Below are 22,296 nucleotides of genomic sequence, written 5' to 3' on the forward strand. Positions count from 1 at the left end.
GGCATATGCTAGAGACATCATTCATAAAAACTAAATATAGCTTGGCTTGTAGGAGTTTTAGAGGTCAGATATGAGGTCCAATTTACTTACTGAAGTGACGGCAAAACATTGCAAGGAAGAAAGACTACAATGTCTGGCTGTATTTCAACATAATTTAGATACCTGACTTGGGGGCAGCTGTATCTAAATCTTTGTAGCCCACAGGGGAGAACAAACATCTCCTACTGTGATCAACAAAGTCCCCTATCAAGTCCAAAGGAAGAGGAATGCAACAAAGAAGACTGCTGGGCAGCAGTGAATCTGAGAGACACAGCTACTGGTCTTATAGGGAATAAACTGGAAATATTTGGTTTTAGCAGAGGGTGCAGTAAGCTTGCAAAAAAGAAAAGTGAGTATCAAGATATGAGTCACTGTTTATTCCTTGCTTTTTTGCAAGACTAGCAAAACATCCCCTTTAATACAAGCAAATTGCAAACTAGCAGTCTTGTCTATAGGAATATGGAATCTAAGATGGCTTTCTTTTCCGTTAAACTGCTACCTTACACATGTAGTTTGTTCTCACTTCAGACAGCAGTAATCAAATTGCAGAGTGGTAACCTTTTTCCCAAACCTTGAATTTCAATATTCATTAAATCATTTGATAGTCCAGGCCTCTCTAACATCCCATCACCAAATCCTGCGAGACTTCAGAAAGTGCCAGTTAATTGTTCATTCTGCACCTCTAAAAATGAGTTGAATATAACTGCATGTGGCAATGAAACCCTTCATAGTCAAATGCCTCTGTATAGTACCTTCTCAATGAAATACGTCAGTGGCTCCCTGCCACGAGGAACAGGTGGATCCCAGCTGAGCACAACATATGTTTTGCTGATTTCTGAAGCATGTACATTGGTGGGAGGGCCTGGAACCTGAATATCGCCTGGAAGAGTAATAAGCATAGCAAGTGTAAAACAGCGGATTAACCTCAGAGTCAGCTCATGCTACAGCTCATCTTTCTGACCTCCCACCCTGCAGCACAATCTCAGCTACGATATCATACTTGCAGTGCACTTGCTCACTACAATTCCATTTTGAGGAATTGAGTTGGTTATTTACTTTTCATTTTATTTTTCAGTAAAAGTTAAATATGTCCCTGACAAGCTGTGCATTTGTCACACATTTTTTCTCTTTCATCACATCTGAATTACTTTTATCTGCTGGGCAGAATGCCTTGGAAAAATCTGCTCATATATGCAAATAAGATATATTTTTTGATCAAAGGCAGAAGCCCAATGTGTTAATATAAGGACATCAACTAGAGGATATCTGCAAAAAAAAGAACAGGAAGGAGAGACACAGCTTAAAACAAAGTGGAAAGCAGGAAAGGAAAGAGAACTCATTACATGCGATGGTATTACCAGCCAGCCTAAAGCGTGTCTGAAAACTGTAGAGCCCTTTGGTGACTCTACCAGTTGGAGTGGCCTAACAAAACCCTCTCCTTTCTTGCTCTGCAGGGCTACCAGGAAGTTGAGGCAGGACCTTCATGCCCAATTCCAGGCCAAAGGAATTCAGCATGGCTCTTCCTGTCCACTATCACCCTCCACAGCATGAGAAGAAGCCAGTTTCCATGCCAGTGGGATTATAGTGTTGTAAAGCCCAAACCTTTGAAGGAATGCTTCAGACATAGCTACACAGCTCTGAATGAAGTTTCCTCTTGATAACAGTTCAGAAACCTTTCAACAAATACCTGCAAATATTTTATTCTTTTATGGCTTACAACTGAGGAAAATTTTTTGTTGTTTTAAGGTCAGTTTACCCTTTTCTCATACTAACAGGGAGCATATGTAAATTTCCTGATTTCAACAATTAAAAAGAGAAATGTGTTTTAATAGTAATCTTTAAATTGAGGAAACAATGTTGTGTTTATAAACATCTCTAGAATCTATAGGGTTCGTAATGCAAATATATATATATATATTAGTTATTTCATCATACATATTTTGCAGTCAAAACATTTAAAGTCAAAAACTTTTAAAAGTAAACTGACATACCCAAAGAGAACATATTTTTTCTTAGTTTTTTCTAATATTTGATTTCCTGCAGATACTTTTTCTTCAAGAAAAACACATGAATCACTTGAATCTAAGACAAAATTCCTGACTTACAGTCAAGAAAACAATTTTAAACATTAAATATAACCATTTGCAAAACACTGTGTATAGTCAAAAGGCTTCCAACTGGTTTTACATAACTCAACATATTTTTTTACATTCTTGAAAAAACAAAGCTGATAGTTTCTAGTGGTATAACATGATGATACAGCCCTCTTTCTCAGAACAAGAGGTCACCAGGCACTAAAAAAGAAATCTGTTTGAGGTCTATGAGATCCGTTTTTCAGTAGTGTTCTCCAGTTTCACAAATGAAACTAGTGGTCTATATGAATCATATTCTTTTACTAAATTTGAAGAAATAATGAAACGGGAATTCAAATATCATTATTCATACCTATACCAGACTGGCTGTTTAACCCCCATGATCATTCTCATGTAATCCTGAGAGGAGGAATATGTATTTTGAAGAAAAAAAGAAAAAAAAATCAGACAAATATATTCTGATTCTATAGTGTAATTTTGATTCTATAATATCCATAAAAATTCATTTAGGATACCATGGTCAAAACAGAATAATTTCATCTGTCCTATCTGTGCAGTGGAGAAACACTTACACTTCTAATTCTCCATTCAATTACATCTATTCTCAGGTGGATTTTCTTTTATTAATTTGTTATTGGAATTACAACTTTATAAGCTTACTTTGCTAAGGACAGTAGATAGATTTTTTTTATGTATAGAGCCATTATAGTTAATATTTTTGACAGCATAAGTAAAAAGAAGGTCATTATCTAAGCCAAAAAAAACAACTCATGGCATATATAAACAACAAAAGATGGAAGAAATTTGGGCTTTATCTCAAAAGCTGGTAGTGATCTCTTCAGTGCTCCTGAGAAAAACAATGTCTAGTCCCTAACCTTAACCTTAATAACAACATTTCCATTCAGAGAAAGATATATTAATTACATAATCAGGATGGATTACATATGTGATTGGTGGCTTTTTTCTTTTTTCTTTTTTCTTTTTTTTTTTCTTTTATTTTTAAGAAAGCAGAAACAACTTGCTCAGGTCACCAAATGCAGTCAAAAAAACTATAATTTAGCTCCTAGAAGTATGCATGGGAGGGAAATGTGAGTGATTAAATGCAATGTTAAGTTGTTTAAATGCAGCTTAGCACTAGCCAAAACAAAAAGGTGAGAAAGATTCTGTCAGCACTTAATGCAATTAGTGCAGTCAAGAGCATGGTGCTGTTTGTCCTTTAAGACCATTACCTTTCACTTGTGTTTGCTCAGGCTTGCAAGCCAAAATATCTGACTATATTTATTATTATAAAGCATTTATTCACTAGGAGGATTTCTTTTCAAGCTGTTTCAAATTACAATGCTAAATTCCTGGGATTAAAACAGATGGAATGAAATCAGAAACATAACATACCTTCGAGGTCATCTTTTCTGATAACAATCTTTCTCCCTTCATCCACATGAACAGCTGTTAAGCAAAATATTCAGTTTAACGTATTTGTAAATGTTGCAAATTACTTTATATCATCTATTGAAAAGCCTGTGTACTTTTATTTCCATAACTTTGTTATTAACTGAAAGTCATACGTTGCTTCACTCACTTTCATAGATAAACTGAGCAAGACACTACTATTTATGATGTGATAAACTGTAAGAACCACAGTCACAATAGTTTTATTCTATTCTGTCACAGATTGGTAAAGAACTGTATTGTAATTTGGAATTTTGCTATAGGAATTAGTCATAAAGCCAATGGAAAGAATATATTCAGCTCAGGTTTTACAGACTATACTGGGACAGTGCTCTGCCATCTTCATAATCAGTTTAATTCCTTTCTACATAAAAGAAGCACACAAAACTGAAGGTGCACACATATATGATATATGGAATAAAAGTAGTCCCCAGAGCAAGACAACTCACTCTTTTCATGGAGAAGCTCTCGTAAGGCTTCTCTGCAGACTTCACTGGCCTCTAGCACAAGACTAGCGTTCAGAAAGGGTTTTGTTGTTACTATTTTTTTTCAGTTAGTTTGACTTTTTCCATCTGCCAGAAAAGTGATAATATCAGATAACTCAACCAGTAGCAGGGGAGCTTTGTGCCAGTACTGGCATTTCTCTGAGATGAAAAAAAAGTTGTGGATAAATACATCAGTCCATGGATTGACGAATTTATACCATAATTCCATTTTTATTTTTTTCTAAAGCAGGCATATTCAACTACTTTTCCAAATGTTGCTGCTACAAACACAGAAGATTATGAGACCTCTGGGCCCATTTCACATTGCAAATGATACAAGCTGCCAGGGCATACTGGCTCTTCTGAAAACACTGTTCTTTGTAGTAATTCATATTGTTTATACTTAATGCTTATCAACGATAACTGAGATGGAATCCCCAAGGATTGTCCATGCGGATCTTGGCATTCCATTTATATCCCCCCAACCTTGAAACTAGTGAGATATTCATTCAAAGGAAGAAGCAAATGCTGCTCCTGAGTTTATTTAAACAAGCAGAATCTGAAAAAAAGAGAGATCAAATGTTCAATATGTGTTCCAGCCTTATACAACCTACTTTGTGTTCTTTCCAGGTCAACAGGGTCAAGAGCTGCAACCGGTTCAGAGATTCGAGAAGGTCTGCTAATGCCAGCACTGTTCACTGCTCTCACGCGGAAGATGTAAGACCGTCCTTCACAAAGACCAGTCACGGGATACTTGCAGATTTTTACAGGTGCATCATTGCACTGGACCCAGTTCTCCAAACCTACTTCACATCTTGAAGTAGCAGAAGACAGCGTTTATCAGTGTTGTTCCACAATAAAAATACACCACGCCACACACACCAAGTCAGAATCACAAAAGTCACTGAACTATCACTTATTAATGAAAGCTGCACACTTCATATGATTTCTTCACACCAGATAACCAGTGCTCACCTTGTTCATATTTATTCATAATGCAATTGTGAATGTCATTTTTCTTGCATGGTTGTGGGTTGTTTTTGTCCTTGTCAACTCTCTGTGCTTCCATTTAGTTCTTTCTCTACCTTGCCGTATAAGGCATAAGTTATTCCACTTTTATTTTTATACGTATCTCTGCAGAACATGCTGAAATTGCAACTTTCACCTAATATTTCTATCTCATTCCTGTCATATTTTTAATCAAACAGGCTTTTCTCTCTGACAGTGGTTCGGTTACTTAGTGCAGGAATCATCAAGAAGCACAGTGATGTCCACATACTGGCTCCACTGCATGCCCACACGTTTTTTCTCCTACTACTATAAGCTTTAATGGAGAAGACTGCCTTTTGCCCTGACAGTACTGTCAGAAACAGGTCGTGATCAAAGGCTATTTCATGCTGCAGTAATCTAGGCAAAATGTCAAAAAGAACAGCTGGATAGATTACATAAAAAATAGATGAAATATTACTATGATCTACGCACTGCGCAACTTGGATATAACTGGTAGAGTCCTCAGTTTTTACATTAATTTCTTCACGCTGACTCCTATTCATAAACCAATATTTTCCAGCAATTCCCAGACAGTTATCTCTGAACTACCCTACATTACAGGGTAGCAAATAGCTATGAACTATAAATGTTTCTTTTAAGTGCAGAATGTTGTACACTGTAAAATCATTTCACTAATGTTTTTAGCTGACTGTCAGCTTCAGACATTAAAGGTCAGATATCCTACCCTGACTGCAAGGGGCAACCATGCACTTCAGTGAAAGAGAGATGCAAAATAACAACTGGACTCCCTGATTCTGGGCTGCCTACACTGAGGTGAAAGTGAGCCAAATGCATTGTAGACCGGAGAAAAGAAAGAAGTGCCACTCTGATTTAAACTATTGGCTCCCAAGAGCCTATGCTTCAAGCCCCTCTTATAACATAGTTATGGCTAAAATAAAAAGATAATGTAATAATGCTTAGATTCCAGCTTTTGCAGCATAGACTACAAAGACTAAATCTAATTCAAGGTATCCATAGATTCTGATTCTTATAAATCAAATAGTGCCAGGGCCCGTTCTCTGATTTGGCCACATCCAAGCTATTGAACATTTTCATTGTCTGATAAAGAGTGGATGCTTGCAAATGGATTACTGGGAAGGGCTCCTGGTCCTTGCTAGCTTCAAGACAGTGTCCAGGATTGCCTGGGAAAGTACTAGAAAATCAGAGCTAAAAATGTTCCAGAAAACATTCTAGTAATTTAGCAACGTAGGCAACTTACAGTGCCTGGGGTCTGCATAGAAATACAGCTAAAGAACATAAGTACATGGGAATATAATGGCATTTTTCTTCTTCAGAATGTACATGGTTTTGACAATAAACAGAACTAAATAAATCCCAATGCTTACATACTTGTCAACAAAATATCCAATGACTGGGTTCTGAGTGGTTGTATTTGGTGGTTTCCAGGTAACAATAACATAGTCTCTGTTAGCATCATGGCATTTAACATCCATTGGAGCCCCTGGTGCTCCTGCGATCAATGCATCAGCATCTGAATCACAAATAAAAGTAAATCAGTTTTGATTGTGAAATCCACAACAGCAAAAGGGAAAATTTTCAGTTGTTCTGCTAGTCTTTTATGTGAATGTGAGCCAAAAGTTTTGTCATACTCTAATTCTGCACTAATGAATCAGACCTGTATCTCTCTCTCCACGTGGATAAAAATGTTCTCGAAAGAGTTTAAAAATCAAACCTGCATTACATTTCACAGGAATGAAAAGCCCTACTATCTCACGTTTTTTGATCTTTCCCACTGAGAGCTGTAGCTAAATGGGTTACTGATCAGACCAAGGTACTCAGTAACAAACGTATAGCTGAGGAAAATAAATCTCTCAGGGAATTAAAATTTTTCAAACCCTTGATTCATTTCTAAGGCTGCTTTTCACATAATATTTTACAGTACCAACAAGCCTAAGTAATGAATGTACTTCCATTAAGATATCCTTGTGTGGCTTCATTTTTGAGGTATTTACTACAGACCTAAGGCTTCTAATGGAGTCTACTGACAGATTTTTTTTCCTTTCAAAGAAAGGTTTCCATACATGAAAACTTTCTCTAGGGAGTCCAAATGTATTCTTTCATGGATTATCTTTTTTTTTTCTGAAATAACCAAGTAAAAGTTCCAAGTTTAATTTGAACCTAAATCTTGGTGTTTTCCCAAATTTTCCCCAAATATGTTCAAAAAGTACTGTCATTTGATAACAATCTACATGCTGTAAAAATGCTCTCAGATTTGCTTTCCTTTTCATTTTTCTTGCAGCTGAATCTGAAGTATTTCAGAAGAGGAACCTTAGGTAATGAGAACATAATTTTCTGATATTGCAAAAGCAATCAGTTTTGAGGTGGCTGAAATTCAATCAAGCTTCAGTTCTAGTACACATGAAAGGGAAAAAAAAATAGGCAAGACAAAGGCCAACAAAGGGCACTACAGGCTCAGGAGTATGTAGCTCAAGGCCAAGATTCTGTGCGTGTGAATGCATCAGACTAAGTGCAAAATGGACCATTGAGGTACATAAAATTAACTCACCACCATGAGAATAATTTCTAGGAAAATTACTACAAATTAGTGAACAATTTTTTTCACTTGGCTAGTTTCTTTTTTAGAAATCAAATGGAACTAGAAATCTTTTGCATATTGTTTCCAGAGAGATCAGGGTGGCTTGTTAAAAATATATTGAAAAACTGATGAAGCCCATGGGCTAATCCCACAAGGAAGATGGACTTCAGCCACTCAAAAAAACATTAATGCCTCTCCACTCCGCACAACTGGCTGGAATACACTTCTGCAAGTATCTTTCCAAACCATCCCAGATCTCCATGGATTAAAAATTACTGCAGCTCCAACAGCTTCGGGGTTGTTGCACCAGTTTGCCATGACTGAGTATGTGGTTAAGAGAACGAAAGCACTAATCAATTATTTTCATCATTCAATTAAAAAAAAATTAAAAGGAAAAACTTAGTTTTGCACAGGTGTACATGTGGGAGCTCATTCTCCCTTCATTGAAAGTTGTGTATGCAAATGCAAGGGCAAATTCTGACCTTTATTCCATTTTAACACATTTATCTTTCTTTTAGCTATGTCTCTTGTGAAAACTATATTTCTACAATGAGCCAATTTCTTACTTTGCTTCTTTTTCTGCTTATTAAGCTGAGTGTGCCTGGTATGTCAGTGGGAATATTTCTTTCTCCTGTGTCTCCACCTAAGGCCAGGCACAGAATTTGAGTATGCCCAACAAGGCTTGTTCCTACTTGGTAATGTAGATAAAACAATTACAGCACGGATTGTTAGCATGCAAAGACATTCATTTCCTATTGGGAAAGGAGAAAGTAAATAAAGATATAAGCTCTTTCTTTACAAGAATGATGTATTTGGTTCTCCAAGAAGAATCACGCACTTCCTGAAGCTCTCACTCATGTAGAGCAAGTGTATTGCTTCTAGTACAAACTAGTATATAGATCAAATTACTGTTAAATACCACCATGCCACCTTTCTTTCTGTATCATTTATTGCATAGAGCTTTTTAATGATACTGCTCTTTCTAATGCTATTTTAAATTTCTCCCAAGAAAGGGGTGAAAACCTTACCTCTGACAAACAGGAATGCACTATATTCATTCACTCCACCTTTTGTAACCATTCGCAGGGTATATAAACCTTCATCATCTTTGTTCAGATGAGTGAAGGACAGAGCTGCCTGACCTTCTCCAAAATACAGCTTTGTCCACTTGGAGTCCTTTATCAGAACATCTGGAACAGAAGACCCACGTTAGCACACTGGCCAGAACAATGCCCTAGCATAACCCTGTGCTAATCAGAGGCACAAACTATACTAGCTTTATACTAACTTTATTCAGAGGGACAGTGTTTTGATGCCATGAAAACTACAGAAAGTAAGTTGTGACTCCCTAAGTGTATTTGTTCAATGAATTTGAGAATATGAGGTCTCAGACTATACTATGCAGTGCAAACTTCTGAACTTTCATCACTGTTATTTTGAATATGCTGACAGAGAAAAATATTACCCACATTTTGAAAAAAAATCATAAAAAACCTGCTATACTCTGTAATAAATGTAAGGTGGAACTTTGTTTCATTATTAATAAGTTTTGTAACCTATCCAGGTCAAATGTCAGATTACTCAATGTCTTTCTCCAAGTTTAAAAATGAGATTTCTGTTTAATCTGGGTTGCTATAAGCATACACTGAATTTAAATCCTCAAGGCATGTCTGTTCAGCAGTGAATGAAATTAAATTTGAATTCCTCATAGGTGAGAGGTGGTGACCCATAATTAATGCAAATTAATCTGATTGCCTACAGAAACCTGAGCAAAAGAACAGGCAGGATATTTTATGCTAGCCAAGGGACTTTCTTCACCTTAACTTTTTAAATAATTGATTGGATTATTTTTTATTTCTAACTCCCTAGGACCTATTGCATATTAATTTATTCTAATGAATTCAGCAGAATTACATTTTAAGGAAACGAATATCTATAAATGTTTATTATTCTATTGCTTAAATACATGCTTGTGCAGGTGATTGCAAAGGAACTCATTTTTCCAGCTACCAGTTGAACTACATGGAAGGTATAAAAAATAACACATTCAGATAATAAAACATGCTTCTAAAACTTACAGTAAATTACGTGATCATCTAAGCATACAGCTTCTCAGATAGAAGAGTATAAAGTAAATATTTATTCCCATGAAATCCTTAATCATGAGATCCTTGCCTAGAAAATCTGCCTGTCCCCTTTCTGTCATGTCACAATGGAATTGACACTTTATGCAGACAGACATGAAGTACTTTAAATGAAATCAGAAAACATCTCCACCTAGAATCTTTAACCAGTGCCTGGGTTCTGGGGAAAATTCTAAGGAAAGAAATGAAGTTGAGCCATGAGCACCTCTGAATAAAAGGTCATTTATATACATTCCAAGCTGAGAGGAACGGCAGACACTCCAGAATTAATTGATACAAACTGCAAGCAAGCCTATATTGCCTGGTAAGGCCAGAATCATCCATTCCCACTGTTCATGTGTACCTTACACCAGAAATTATGGAAGTAGCTGTGTTTGGTAAGAGCAGAAAAACTTTCCTTCTCAAAAGGCCAAAGACATACCAAATCCTTTAAGAAAGCAAGAGGTCTCTTTTTAATGCAGCCTGGATGGTTGACAAGAGAAGCCAAGAAGAAGAGTAAATTCCAGAGGCCACAAACATATTCTCTGGCTTTACTAGGGAAAGTATTTATGCACCTGTGATCACAATACTATTACAATACTAAAGTCTCATAGTTGTGATCAAATCTTTAGTACACAGACATGTTATGCTCCATCACTTCTACCAAGACTTATCAAGAGTACACCTCAGAGTCAGTGTAAGTCAACCTTCACTTGCTGTTTTCAGTATGAGAGATTTTTCCTAAAACATTATTCTTCTGAAAATTTATATAATAGAGGAGAAATTATATAGATTGAAGTTTATCTTCATCAGGCATTTTGATCTGCTGTACTATCAGCTCAGTTGTGCACTCTGTGATTTTTTCCTTTGAATTTAACTTTATATTCTGTATTACAGTATAAATAATTGCAGAATGCTGTTGCATATAACTTTGTAATTCTTATATTGCACTAGAGATCAATATCAGAAAGCTCTAGTTACCAGCTGATCTCTTATTAAGATTGGATATACATTTCAGAAGTATTATCTTGATTTAGTTCTTGCAGTATCTTAAATTGTTCTAAGTGGACCTTGAATTGTAGACATCATATTCATGTTTGTTGAATCCCAAACCACATTAGAGGATTTGATTCAGTTGACTTATACACCCCTAGGAGTCTAGTAGACAATCTCAATAAGCTTCACTCATGTGAAGCTTATTAATACTGAATAAACATATATTTCTCTTACATATAATTATTAGAAAAAACCTTATCAAGGATTCAACTGTTATTACTTGATTAATATAAACTCAAAAATTGTAGGAAAAATAGACTGTCTTAATAAAATTGTAGAATTAAATATTATCTTTAAAAAAATCACAACATTGAAAGCACATAATGTTCTACAAATTATTAACCTCATCATTTATGTTTATGCCTTGCCTCCAGATTTCAAGAGATTCAACATGGGAAATTGTAGAACACAGCAAAGGTTCATAACTCATGAATTCCTGCTGTATTCGGGAACAAGTTCTGCCACTTGATACAACTTTATACCTCTTGAAAATAATGTGATCTATCTACGTATCCATACCAAGACAGAATTATGTTGGCATCATTAAGTATTAATCTGAAAGGGCCATATCCTGCTGTTCCACAGAGCAAGAATAAGTCATGGTGGATGAAAACTGAAACAATATGGGGCACTCGTGTGAGGAAATGACTTTAGATTTCCACCTAGTCAGTAAAAATTTTAACCATTATATTATTAGATAATATGAGATTACCTCCTTTGCTGTGTGTGCTCAAGAAAAGTTATACCATGTCACTATTTAAAGAGAGATTAAGTCCATAAATTCATACTGGAAATGCTTGTTTGCTTTATTCTGAAATTAAACTTGTGAATTTCATATTCTAAACTGATCAGTGTCTTCTCCAGCATTTTGCAGGCGGCTTCTATTCAGCGTACTAACTTACCATCTCTATACCACTCAGCTCGAGGCCGTAGTCTTTTCAGCTCTGGGGTGACCAACACAGAACACTTAAGGGTCAGTGTTTCACCTTCAGTTGCAAAGGTGACTCCAAATTTCTCCAGAAACTGGACATCAAAGTGTGTGAAGCAAACATCATACGACAGTGGCACTATGCATGAGAAAATAAAAACGTTCTTAAGTAAATTGTAGTTGGCACAAGCAGATTACTGTCTAATCTGAATAGAAAATGGAACTCTCTAGTATAATGTATTCTGATCAAAAGATGCAAATGAGAAAAAAAAGCATCCGGACAGCTCATATTGCTACCAGAAGAAACAAGTTATATTTAATTTCCTCATATGTAAAACATTATTATGGCTCTTAATAATGATAAGAGTATATAAACTACTTAAGCAAAAAATTTATAAATTGCTTACAGTGGAAGGGCATTATCCCAGCTGGGTGAGGCTCTTCACTCTCTCTGAACCCTGTGAAACACACAATAAAGATTCAACAGCATGAACATGATAATTATTTCTTATTTTAATCATAAATTAGGACTTACTTCTCACAACCACAGCACAATTAGTTGATGCCTGCCCATGGATATTTGTTGCAACAGCTGAATAGGTAGCAGAATCATCAAAATCAGCTCTGAGAATGGAAAATAGGGAAATAAATGACTCGGTGCAAATATAAATGCTCTTAATGATCAATATTACAAACCAAGTTGTGCAAACACTGAGCAAAGCTCTTCGCTCACACTAAACAGAATAAGAAGTTGATGAAAGACAATCACAAAGCTGGTTCTATTTTTTCTCAGTTTTATCATGGATTAATGTGCAGGTTGCAATGACTTGAGCAAACCGGAGATGACCTTTAGAGAATGATCAAAAGAAGAGAGCTGGAATATACCAATCTGGCTATTCTTTTTCACCATGTAACTATGCTCCTTAATCTGTCTTGCCCTTCTGCCACATACTTTAGGGAAGATACATGGAAGAAAAGGATGTGATGCTTGCAGAAGTACATTACTCTACAGTGATTCCTAGAAAGTACATACTGGCTTTTTATGCCTCTCATACCTCCTAGGAAATGCAAACAAAACAAAACAAAACAAAAACTAACTTAAATTGTGGCATAAAGATTTTGGTTTGATTTATTTTGTTAGTGACAAAAATTATCTATTATGTAAGGAGAATTTAAAAGAAAGCAAAATTAAAAAAATAATTACTCCATGGCAAATAGTGCCCAGTGTTGGAAAGTCTCACCTACTACATCCTCCCTTGAAGGAGAATTTATGCTAGCAGATATATGGCCAATTAAGATACTTTACTTTTCCTTTAAAAATATGTTAATGTCAAAGAAAATTGTCAATTTTTTTCTATTTCTTGGAATTTCTATTATGTTTAGCCATCAGTTAATCAGAGCACTGTCTGAAATATGTATAATTAAATTCTGCTTCTGTGTATTCCAATGCATTTAATGGAAATCCTTCAGTAATTTCCTGTGATGATATATAATGTTCTACACGCGTGTATTTAGTTTCCTCTAAGAAGAATGAATGAATTTGTATATTCTTGGCAACTGCCAGATTAGAGGGATGAAATTACGGCTGTACTTGTCTTCTAAGAATTCTTATATCCCAGGTGTGAAAGAAGAAAGAATGAATAAAAGTGTTTGAAGTAAACCGTATAAGAGAATGCCAATCTGGGGCCATGTAGTACTTGAGACAGGCACATCAGACTCCTTTTTTTCAGCTCTTATATATATTCTTGGCAGTGTCAGTAAAAAGTGATACTTTCTGTACTGTGATGCTAAAAAAAAAAACTTGATGAAAGCTCTACTAAATTGTGCTTTAACTCTTTAAACAAACAGGAGTAACAGCTCCTCCTAGAGGCAAATCTTCAGCACATAATTCACAAAACATGGCATGCTACCAAGTCAATCATACATTTAATTATCAAAGACAGAGGAGTAACTCTTAAAATTAACCCACTTATCCAGAAAGCCTGGAGTTAGAGTATGAAACCCATTATCACTCTACTATAGTCTGGGAAGGAAAATGTAAGCCTGAAAAGCACTAGGGAAGAATTGAAATACTAGCTAAATGTTATTCAATATTTCAGAGTTGTCTGGAATTATTTTAAAAATGTCAATACCCGTTCACCAATCTACATAAAGCTTAACTGATTCTGGACTTAGCTGAAATCTGTTGGAGTTAGTGACATTAACTTCTTAGTAACATGAACTTTTTTTTAGTATCCTAGATTCACTGTATTAACATTTGTGTTATGTCAAAAGCAAATTAAAACTTTAGTACAGTTTTTTTTTCCTAAATCATGCTTCAGTGTCTCTTTACTGAAATGTACATAACTTACACACTGTTCTCAGCTCGGTACGGTGCCTTGCTATAATGAAACAAGCCAACAACAAACGAGGTATGTCTCAAAAGGTTTTTACAAGGGGCATTAGATAATTGACTGTGGTAGAACACTGAGGTGTACAAATTACTCTGCACTACATTTGTTTTAAAGGAAATATATATGGTACATAGTATGCAGTGTATACAATAAGATATGTAATATACAGTGATCACCCTGCTAGCCCTTGGCATGTAACAGCTCCCAAAGGATTGCTAGGCACAGCTCAGGAGACAGCAAGGGACTTTTCCCAGGATGCATCCTGGTTGTAGCTGCTCTGTCCTGAAGGATAAGAGTATTAGCTGCATGGTTGTCGTCCACTGCAAGCCAGGGGAGCACTGTAGAAGAGCGTGCATTTAGTTCGTTATAGAAGGATAGCAATATTCCTAGTCACCAGTGGCAGGTAGTGACATAGCATTACCCTGCAGACCTCTTCCATAGATACATGCCCCATAAAGTCTTCCTGTTCTCCAGGCCACTGTCCAGGCCACTCTTCACCCTGTCTAGAGACCTATAGAGGTGTACTGCAACTTCACCAGCCTATGCCTCCAGCCTTCTCCAGGAGCCATGCTGCAAGGCCAGTGCTGATCCATCCCCAGCTGCACACAGTTTGGGCAGCTCACAGCACCCACATCATAATGGAGTGATGGATGGCTGCTGTACCAGGCTGCTCCCTTTCATAAACAAAGCACTACTTCAGGCCTCTCTCAAATACTACTTAGCTGCTCTCCAACACAGTGAGGTTAATTCAACTACCACTTTAAACTAGTCAGCGTCTTCTTCCACTGTTGGCTTCATTTTCCAGCAGAACAGCAGATAAAACAACCAATAGTAATTAATTTCTATAAGAATCACTCAGGATTCAGGAACAGAAACATAATTTATTAACCACAAATTGGCATAAAAATAATTAAGAAAATAGAGAACAAATGTGAGGTCACATTCTGCTTGACCACTCAAAGCATCAAAAAATTAGAAAACAAGGAAACAACATGAATCAAATATCTGATTAACTTTTCAGATGGGTATATAGCTGTGCTACTCTCAGTCCTTTCCTCATAACTTTGCAGTCTCATAAGGAACAGCAAAATGCCTCTTTTTATGTATTTTGGGTCTCCAAGGTAGAGGAAAGAGAATATAATCATAAAAGTCTCCAGAACAGACAGAACAGTCACAAAAGGATTGTTTCTTTAGCCCAACCATCTTGATGTATTAAAGGACCTATCTGACAGAATTGTCTAGATTAGTGATGGTGTGAGAACTAATTTTATAAAAGGACTGAGCACGCTTATTTTTTACAGTGCATTTTCTTTTATGATGAGGAACAAGATCCTTGTTATTATGAACATATTAATAATAATTTCCCAGTCCAGGCATTTTAAGAGATCCTACTAATTCTATCCATTTTCTGGAGGTCACTGCTTTGAAACCATTTTATAGTACTCTGCCATAACCTCTAACTTAACTCACCAGGGGATAAATCAAACTGTCTTAGATAGCCTCACACTCAGTGGCCTGCCCTTAAACTTGATGTTGGAGGTGTATGGGGTTAGTGGGTTAGCACTACACAACGCATTGGCTTAATACACACTACAAAAGATGTTGAACAGGATGGCAAGGTACATCAAGTCCTAATTCTCCTTTGGTGCCAGATAATACTCAGATTGAGGATTACCTTGGAAACTACTTCCTTTTCTGTGAATATAAAAAATAGATTTCCTAGATGCACCGTAAAGTGCACTGAGTCAAGACCATTCCTAAATGATATTTGAAGTACCCAGGAGAGAAGCTGTAGTCTGTCCACCAGTTTTCCTTGCATCATGATGGAGAATGTATTATCCAACCTTTACAAAGGTCAGTTGAAATATGCTTAGAGTACATTTAGAAAACATGAGGTGTGAGGGTACCTCACACATGTTCCAAGGTACTAACAATTTTTGTGAAAATTAAATTGCCCTCAATTCACACAAGTTTCTGCAGCTCTTATGCTTGTGAGGGGAATATTCCCCGGGCAGACATTTCTGTTTAAAATGCATACATTCATCCATCTGCCTCGTGTAGATTTAAACACAGGAGTTGAGACTAAGATAATATTTTTGCCTGAATTAAAACACAACTCAGTGCATGTCAAGAGCAGGAAGCATAACACAGTACATTTCAAGAGTTGAAGTTGCCTCCTTGAATTTAAATGACAAATTTTCAACATTACATCTATATGATACCAAAATGTGGAAACACTTTGTGGGATCACCATCTCATATTCTGGTTCTCTAGACAGACTGAACCTGATAGATTCTTTTCAATTGGTTGGATTTTGATCTTACTGAATAGGGAACCTCTGTTTTGAGGTTAATGCTGCCTCATGCCCATCTCATTGTCTCCCAGCTATTGCAGCTTATAGAAGACAGTGACAGGTCAGAAAATTACAGATAATTTCATTTGGGGGATATTGTTTGTATTTCTGCAAAGAAAAAAAGAACTGAAGCACACCATACCTGCTGCCTATACATACACTGGCAGTGCATACCTGCAAGGCACCAGGACCTGCAGCCTATCACCACACAATCAACTGTATGCAGCTCCAAGGCTCTGCCTCCTGAACTGGAGAAGTACCTTTGCTGCAGTGCCTGTACTCTGTCCTGCTTCCACCCACAGCAGGAGGAAGGGCAGGCCTCATTCTGCAGTTCCAGCTTAAATTATTTCAAGCCTTTTGTTCCTAATCAAACTAAAATAGAACTGTACTGACTGCACAGTGTCATTTGTTAAATGAGAATAGTTAGAAAAGAAGGTTCATTCCATTTTTAAGCTTTTTTTTTTTTCTTTTTTAAAGCAATGCTGACGATGCTTAGGAGCTGAGTGCTTGATTAGGGACCAGCTCTGCCTTCTGGCAGTAGGTATTACACTGCACTCTACTGGCTTTGCTACACATTTTCACTGATGGAACCACAAACCCTTTCTTGCTGCAATTAGAAGCATTTTTAAGCAGTGACTTACCGGAACAGGAAAGGGAGATAGCCCTAATGAAATATAAAACACTGCCAAATTTTGAGCATTGTACAAGTGGCAGTGTGCAACTGCACCACACTGACAGAGCTCTGGAAAATCAAACTTCTTTCTCTGCTTATCATTTCTCATCAGTTCATCTGCCTGCTCATTGCAGGGCTTTTGGAATACTGGGAGCATGCCACTGTCCTCTCTATACTCCAGTCACCATATCAGAATACATAGTATAGCCCTTCATGGTTGTGTAAAGCCAAGTGATTCATTAGAGAAGCAATCTGACTTTCTTATCAGTGAAAGAACTAGTCCATTCATCTTAAGAAATAAAAAAAAAAAAAAAGAAAAGGACTAGAGAATAGAACAAAAACCTGTGGCTAAACAAATAGCATCAACTAAGAAATCCAAAATGTTTGAATTTAAAGTACTGAGATAGACACTAACATGTAAAATATTTTCAGCCTTGCTATAGAGTAACAGAGAGTTGTCTACCTCTGATAGAGAAATATTTTATTGGATCATCTGACTATCTGTAGTTAAATCAGATGGAATAAAGAAATAAATGTTAAACAAGCCCTATAACTGTGAGAAGTTCAAAACTTATCATGAAAGCTCCATATCCCCCTTCTTCACTGCATAAGGGAGATCTTGAGCTCAGATTCTGAACTGAGAAAGCTTATAATGAGCAAGAGAGTGGAACTATATGGTAATTATAGTGCTTAATGAATGTAGAAAATGTGGTAAACTGAGCACAAAGCATCATGAAAATATGAGACTGAGAAATGAAAATGATCTTCTATAGACATGGGCCCTGGAAGACAGCAAATGGGAGGGATGAAATTGTGTCCAGTTACTGTTTTAAGTTGACAAGGTGACGTTCTGGTTCTGGCGCCTCAAGAATTTTTCCACTGGGATCAAGGAATACTCATAGGAATAAATATCACACTTGCATCAGAAGGAAAAGTTCACTCCCTGAGCTTCCCTGAAGCACTAAAAAGGTAGCCAAGAAATTCCAAGGCAGCTCTGAGTGGCTGTGGATCAGATGATACGCAGCTCAGCACTTTGGTATGAACAGCTGAGAAGAGCACAGCAGTAGATAGGTGGAAAACTGTTCTACTTCTAGGAAAAAAATAGTGCTACAGATATACATGTATATAGATATTTATGGAAGATCTGAAGTGAACTGATAAATGTTTTTACTTAAAACTTTAGTAATACATATTTTAATCAAATATATATAATTTCTCAAATACTAGTACATCTAATAACAGCAATAGAAAAACTATCAAAACATTCTTTCATTTCCCACAGACTGATTTTCCAACTATTGGGAAGCACTAAGGAATTAATGGTCAAGTTTTGAAATAAAATAGATTAGTAATAAAAAATTCTATTTAAACTTAGACTTCTTTTTATGTTGATAAACTGTGTAAGTCTAAGGTAAATAAATCATAGCTCTGAGTCTGTAATAATAATCCCCCAATAGTCTTTTAAGTGGAGAAGGGAGATCTATCAGGTGACCTTAGCTAGCATAAAGACCATGCTACCAGACAGAACAGAAGAGGAGCAGTGCAACGGTAGTTGAAAAGGGCAGCTTAACTGAACATGAGTGACCACATATGAATACATACAGATCTGTGCCTAGTAAACAGTGGACGATGATGAGTGGGGGTGGACTCTTAAGTGTTTGCCAGTGAATGACTCTAAGGTATGTCTGAAAAAGTACAACTCTATCTGAACAAACCCAAAGGTGGCTGTGAATGTTGTCTACATGACTGATAACCAGTAATGGAAAGACAAAAAAGCACCAGGGAATTATAAGATTCCTCTGATGTGATGGCTACAGATGCTCTAAAAGCACTACCCTCACTGATTCTCGCTTCCTCAAAAAGCAATTTACACTCTAAAAGTCACAAAAGGAAACTGTGCTACATATTGAATGTCGGGACTCACCAAGCAGCAGCTTATTAACAGTAAGCAAGATAAACACAAGTACAATCATTTACTTGCATTAAGTCACCTATATTTTATCTATCACTCATTGCCACACAGATCCAGACAGAGGAGAGTATTTTCCATTTTCATCTGCTGCAAGGGAGAGGGCTGCAGTAGACCAACCTGTTTTTTTCTTTTAACCTCACCTCCAAAAGTAATGCTGGTGAGACAGAACTAGCTGTGATGAGACATCTCATCACATACATCTCATCATCAGATACAGAGAGCAGCCAAGAAATTACTCATGTCCTGGGGTTGAAGACTGTGAGTCTTATAGGTGCTTGTAAGTACTACTATTCCTTTAGAAATCTCTTAAGAAGCAACAACAGAGTGGTTATGGCTGAGAACTTCTATATGGGGATATGCTTCTCCTGTCCTGAGCTACGGAAAGTTGAAAAGACAAGTTGGACTTCATTTCAGAAACAAAAGTTTCTGAAAAAGTAGAAAGAATTATGCAGTTATTTTCTGCTCTGCTTTCTCACAAGTTCAGGGTTTCTTCCACTGCTGACAGGTAGACAGACAGAGTAGAAGATGAAACGTTTGACTAGATAAGGACTAGCCACAAATATTCCAGCTGTTTGACCACAGCTGATAATCATATTGTGGAGAAGTTTGAAAGGAAAGGTCTTTTTTTGCCTCTTCTCTAAATATTAATTTTCTTTCTTGAATACTGCTGTCATATCCTCATTTTACTTTGGCATTTTATATTTTATAAAAAGAATTGCTACTGAGTCATAGGCTATAGGCAACATTTCAGTTGTTTAGGACAGCCTGGCATGAGTGTTAGTTTTAGGAAGATGTTCTATACAGGCATTTTCTATATTTCAAGATTAACATCATTTTGGAAAACAAAATAAATTAAATTAGATTTCTCTTTCTCTCTAAGTTAACACTTCCTTAGTTCTCAGAGAACAAACAAATGGAGATCAAAAGGAAATAGAACCCACCATATAATAAAACAAAAACCAATAATTGGGTATCTTTGCCATGGCCAGCAGAATTTCTAGATAACTTAAAGAGCTTTGTCATGAAAAGAACATAAAATATACATTTTTATACTTCGATTGCCAAGAAAACAAAATTCTAACAAAAAAGGAACTACTTCTTTCAGCCACTTACATTTGCTTTACTTTTTATAGACTGCCAAAGCTAAATAATAGAGATATCTACTTTTTCATGTTCAATTCATTTTCATGACATAATATCCAGCTATTTAGTGAACACCTCTAGCCTAAATTTGAGAGAAATATGTTGAATTTGCATAGAGTATAAAAATCTACCGTGTACCTGTTTATATGCAATACATGTACTCCATATTTGTTTTCAACAGTGTACTTTGCTGGATCACTTGCAGGGGTAATCAGTTCCTCATTTTTGTACCTGACAAACAAGAAAAAATGAATGAATTAATAGCAGCTTCTATTCATTGCAGCAATTCAGTTGTTTTTTACATTCAGGAATCATTTTTTATAATCTGAGAACTCTATACATTTTCTCTACCTTTGTATTTTCCAATATTATGTGAATAAATACACATTCAGGCCACAAAGGTGAAGGAGGACCATCGCTGCAGTAGATAGTGGAAAGGAATGTACCCAGACTAGAAGAGATGGCAGTAGAGAAAGACAGGATGTTACTTGAACTTTCCAGTCCACTAGCCCTGACACAAGATGGGAAGCAAACTTTGATCACAGTAGAGAACTTCAGCTCACAAAAGGGAAACAGCAATAGGATAAGATATTCACTGTTCAGTCTGTAGCTCTGCCATATACCAGATAGCACTTATCTAGACAGGAGGGCAGCTTCCGGGTCTTTACATTAATGTCCACCTCAAGAGGGGCTGACACAAAGCAAACACATAGTCTGTGGCAATTGCTTATGACAACAATAGTGCTGTGCAAGTTAACCTGGGCCTAGTTTGTGACCTTTGCATATTGTGCCATTTTCTACTTCATCTTCAAGGAAATGAATGGCCAAACAGACTGGAATGCTTTCCACAATCTGCCTTCTGAAATGCTCAAGTTTGCTTCTCACACTGCGCATGGCCATTCAGCAAGCTTTCCACCCACTCTTCCCACTGCAGTGTCAAGTACTAGGATAAAGCCCATACATGAGGATTATGAAGTGTTTTTAACATAGCCATTATGTATGCGATGTTTATCACTAATGCCATAAATTCCCAATGAGAAAAGCTTAACAACATTTTTAGAGGCCTGGATAAGGCCAATTTCTTACCACTGAACAACAGGGGAGGGAAATCCTTGTACAGTGAAGCAAAGACGCACAGACATCTTTTCCCAGACAGTGTGAGATCTCAGGCGCACTAGGATTTCAGGAGCTCGACTTATTTTTTCCTCAACAGCGTGTCTTTCCAGAGCCATATTTTCTTCTACCTATTAGACAAAGGAAACCAATGAAAGTAGGAAAAGAAAGGAATCATTTAGTATTAGATTCAAATAGACTAGAAGATTAATCTCAACTCCACAACATCAAAACATGTTAAGGCATTACTAATATTTGAAACATACACCTAATTTTTAGTATATCTTACAATTGTACTTGGATAGGGACAAAAAAAAAAAAAAATTCAGTACTGTACCATTCTTTGTATTGCAAGTCTATCCAGTTGTTCCCTAGCATGGTGCCTGGCCAAGTGAATCTCTCTTTCCAAAGATGACAACTCACTGGCAAATTTGATCCTTTTTTCATCACTAGCATGAGACTTTTGTTCGTGAGTCCTGTAGAACAAGAAAAAATGTCAGATAAGAACGATCGATATGAAGCTTTAAGATTATTAGTTACACACATTAGGCATCTAAGGGCTTCAAAACCACATCATGGAAAACTTAGTTTAGGAACTAGTCTACCAGTCTACGAGTTCATCCTAGTGAGCTTGTGAGGTGCATATGACTATGGCATAGACAATAGAAGAGTTGAGCAGAGAGGAACCTGAATGAGATTTAATGAGAGCAAGTGCAGAGACTTGCGCCTGTGGAGGAGTTACCACATGCATCTCTACAGGTTATAGACTGACCTGCTGGAGAGGAGCTCTGTGGAGAAGGACCTGGGTGTTCTGGTGAACAACAGGTTGGCCATGAGCCAGCAGTGTGTCCTTGTGGCCAAGAAGGCCA

The 22,296-nt window shown here is 36.7% G+C and overlaps 1 protein-coding gene across 2 annotated transcripts in view; it reads right to left on the reverse strand.

The window, feature by feature from the left end:
• The window catches only part of MYOM2 (myomesin 2), a 76,228-nt gene that overhangs the window by 42,692 nt on the left and 11,240 nt on the right, over nucleotides 1–22,296 (reverse strand). For both annotated transcript variants that reach the window (XM_085217924.1, XM_085217922.1), the window contains exons 4-14: nucleotides 21,765–21,903; nucleotides 21,401–21,558; nucleotides 20,453–20,545; nucleotides 12,316–12,404; nucleotides 12,188–12,238; nucleotides 11,755–11,919; nucleotides 8,702–8,863; nucleotides 6,467–6,608; nucleotides 4,681–4,880; nucleotides 3,525–3,578; nucleotides 792–919 (exon numbers count right to left, since the gene is read on the reverse strand). In XM_085217924.1, coding sequence (XP_085074050.1) covers nucleotides 792–919; nucleotides 3,525–3,578; nucleotides 4,681–4,880; nucleotides 6,467–6,608; nucleotides 8,702–8,863; nucleotides 11,755–11,919; nucleotides 12,188–12,238; nucleotides 12,316–12,404; nucleotides 20,453–20,545; nucleotides 21,401–21,558; nucleotides 21,765–21,903 — 1,381 coding nt within the window. The remainder of the gene's footprint in view (nucleotides 1–791; nucleotides 920–3,524; nucleotides 3,579–4,680; nucleotides 4,881–6,466; nucleotides 6,609–8,701; nucleotides 8,864–11,754; nucleotides 11,920–12,187; nucleotides 12,239–12,315; nucleotides 12,405–20,452; nucleotides 20,546–21,400; nucleotides 21,559–21,764; nucleotides 21,904–22,296) is intronic.

This window comes from Meleagris gallopavo, chromosome 2 (genome assembly GCF_905368555.1).
Source record: "Meleagris gallopavo chromosome 2, MGAL_WU_HG_1.1, whole genome shotgun sequence".
Taxonomy (NCBI): domain Eukaryota; kingdom Metazoa; phylum Chordata; class Aves; order Galliformes; family Phasianidae; genus Meleagris; species Meleagris gallopavo.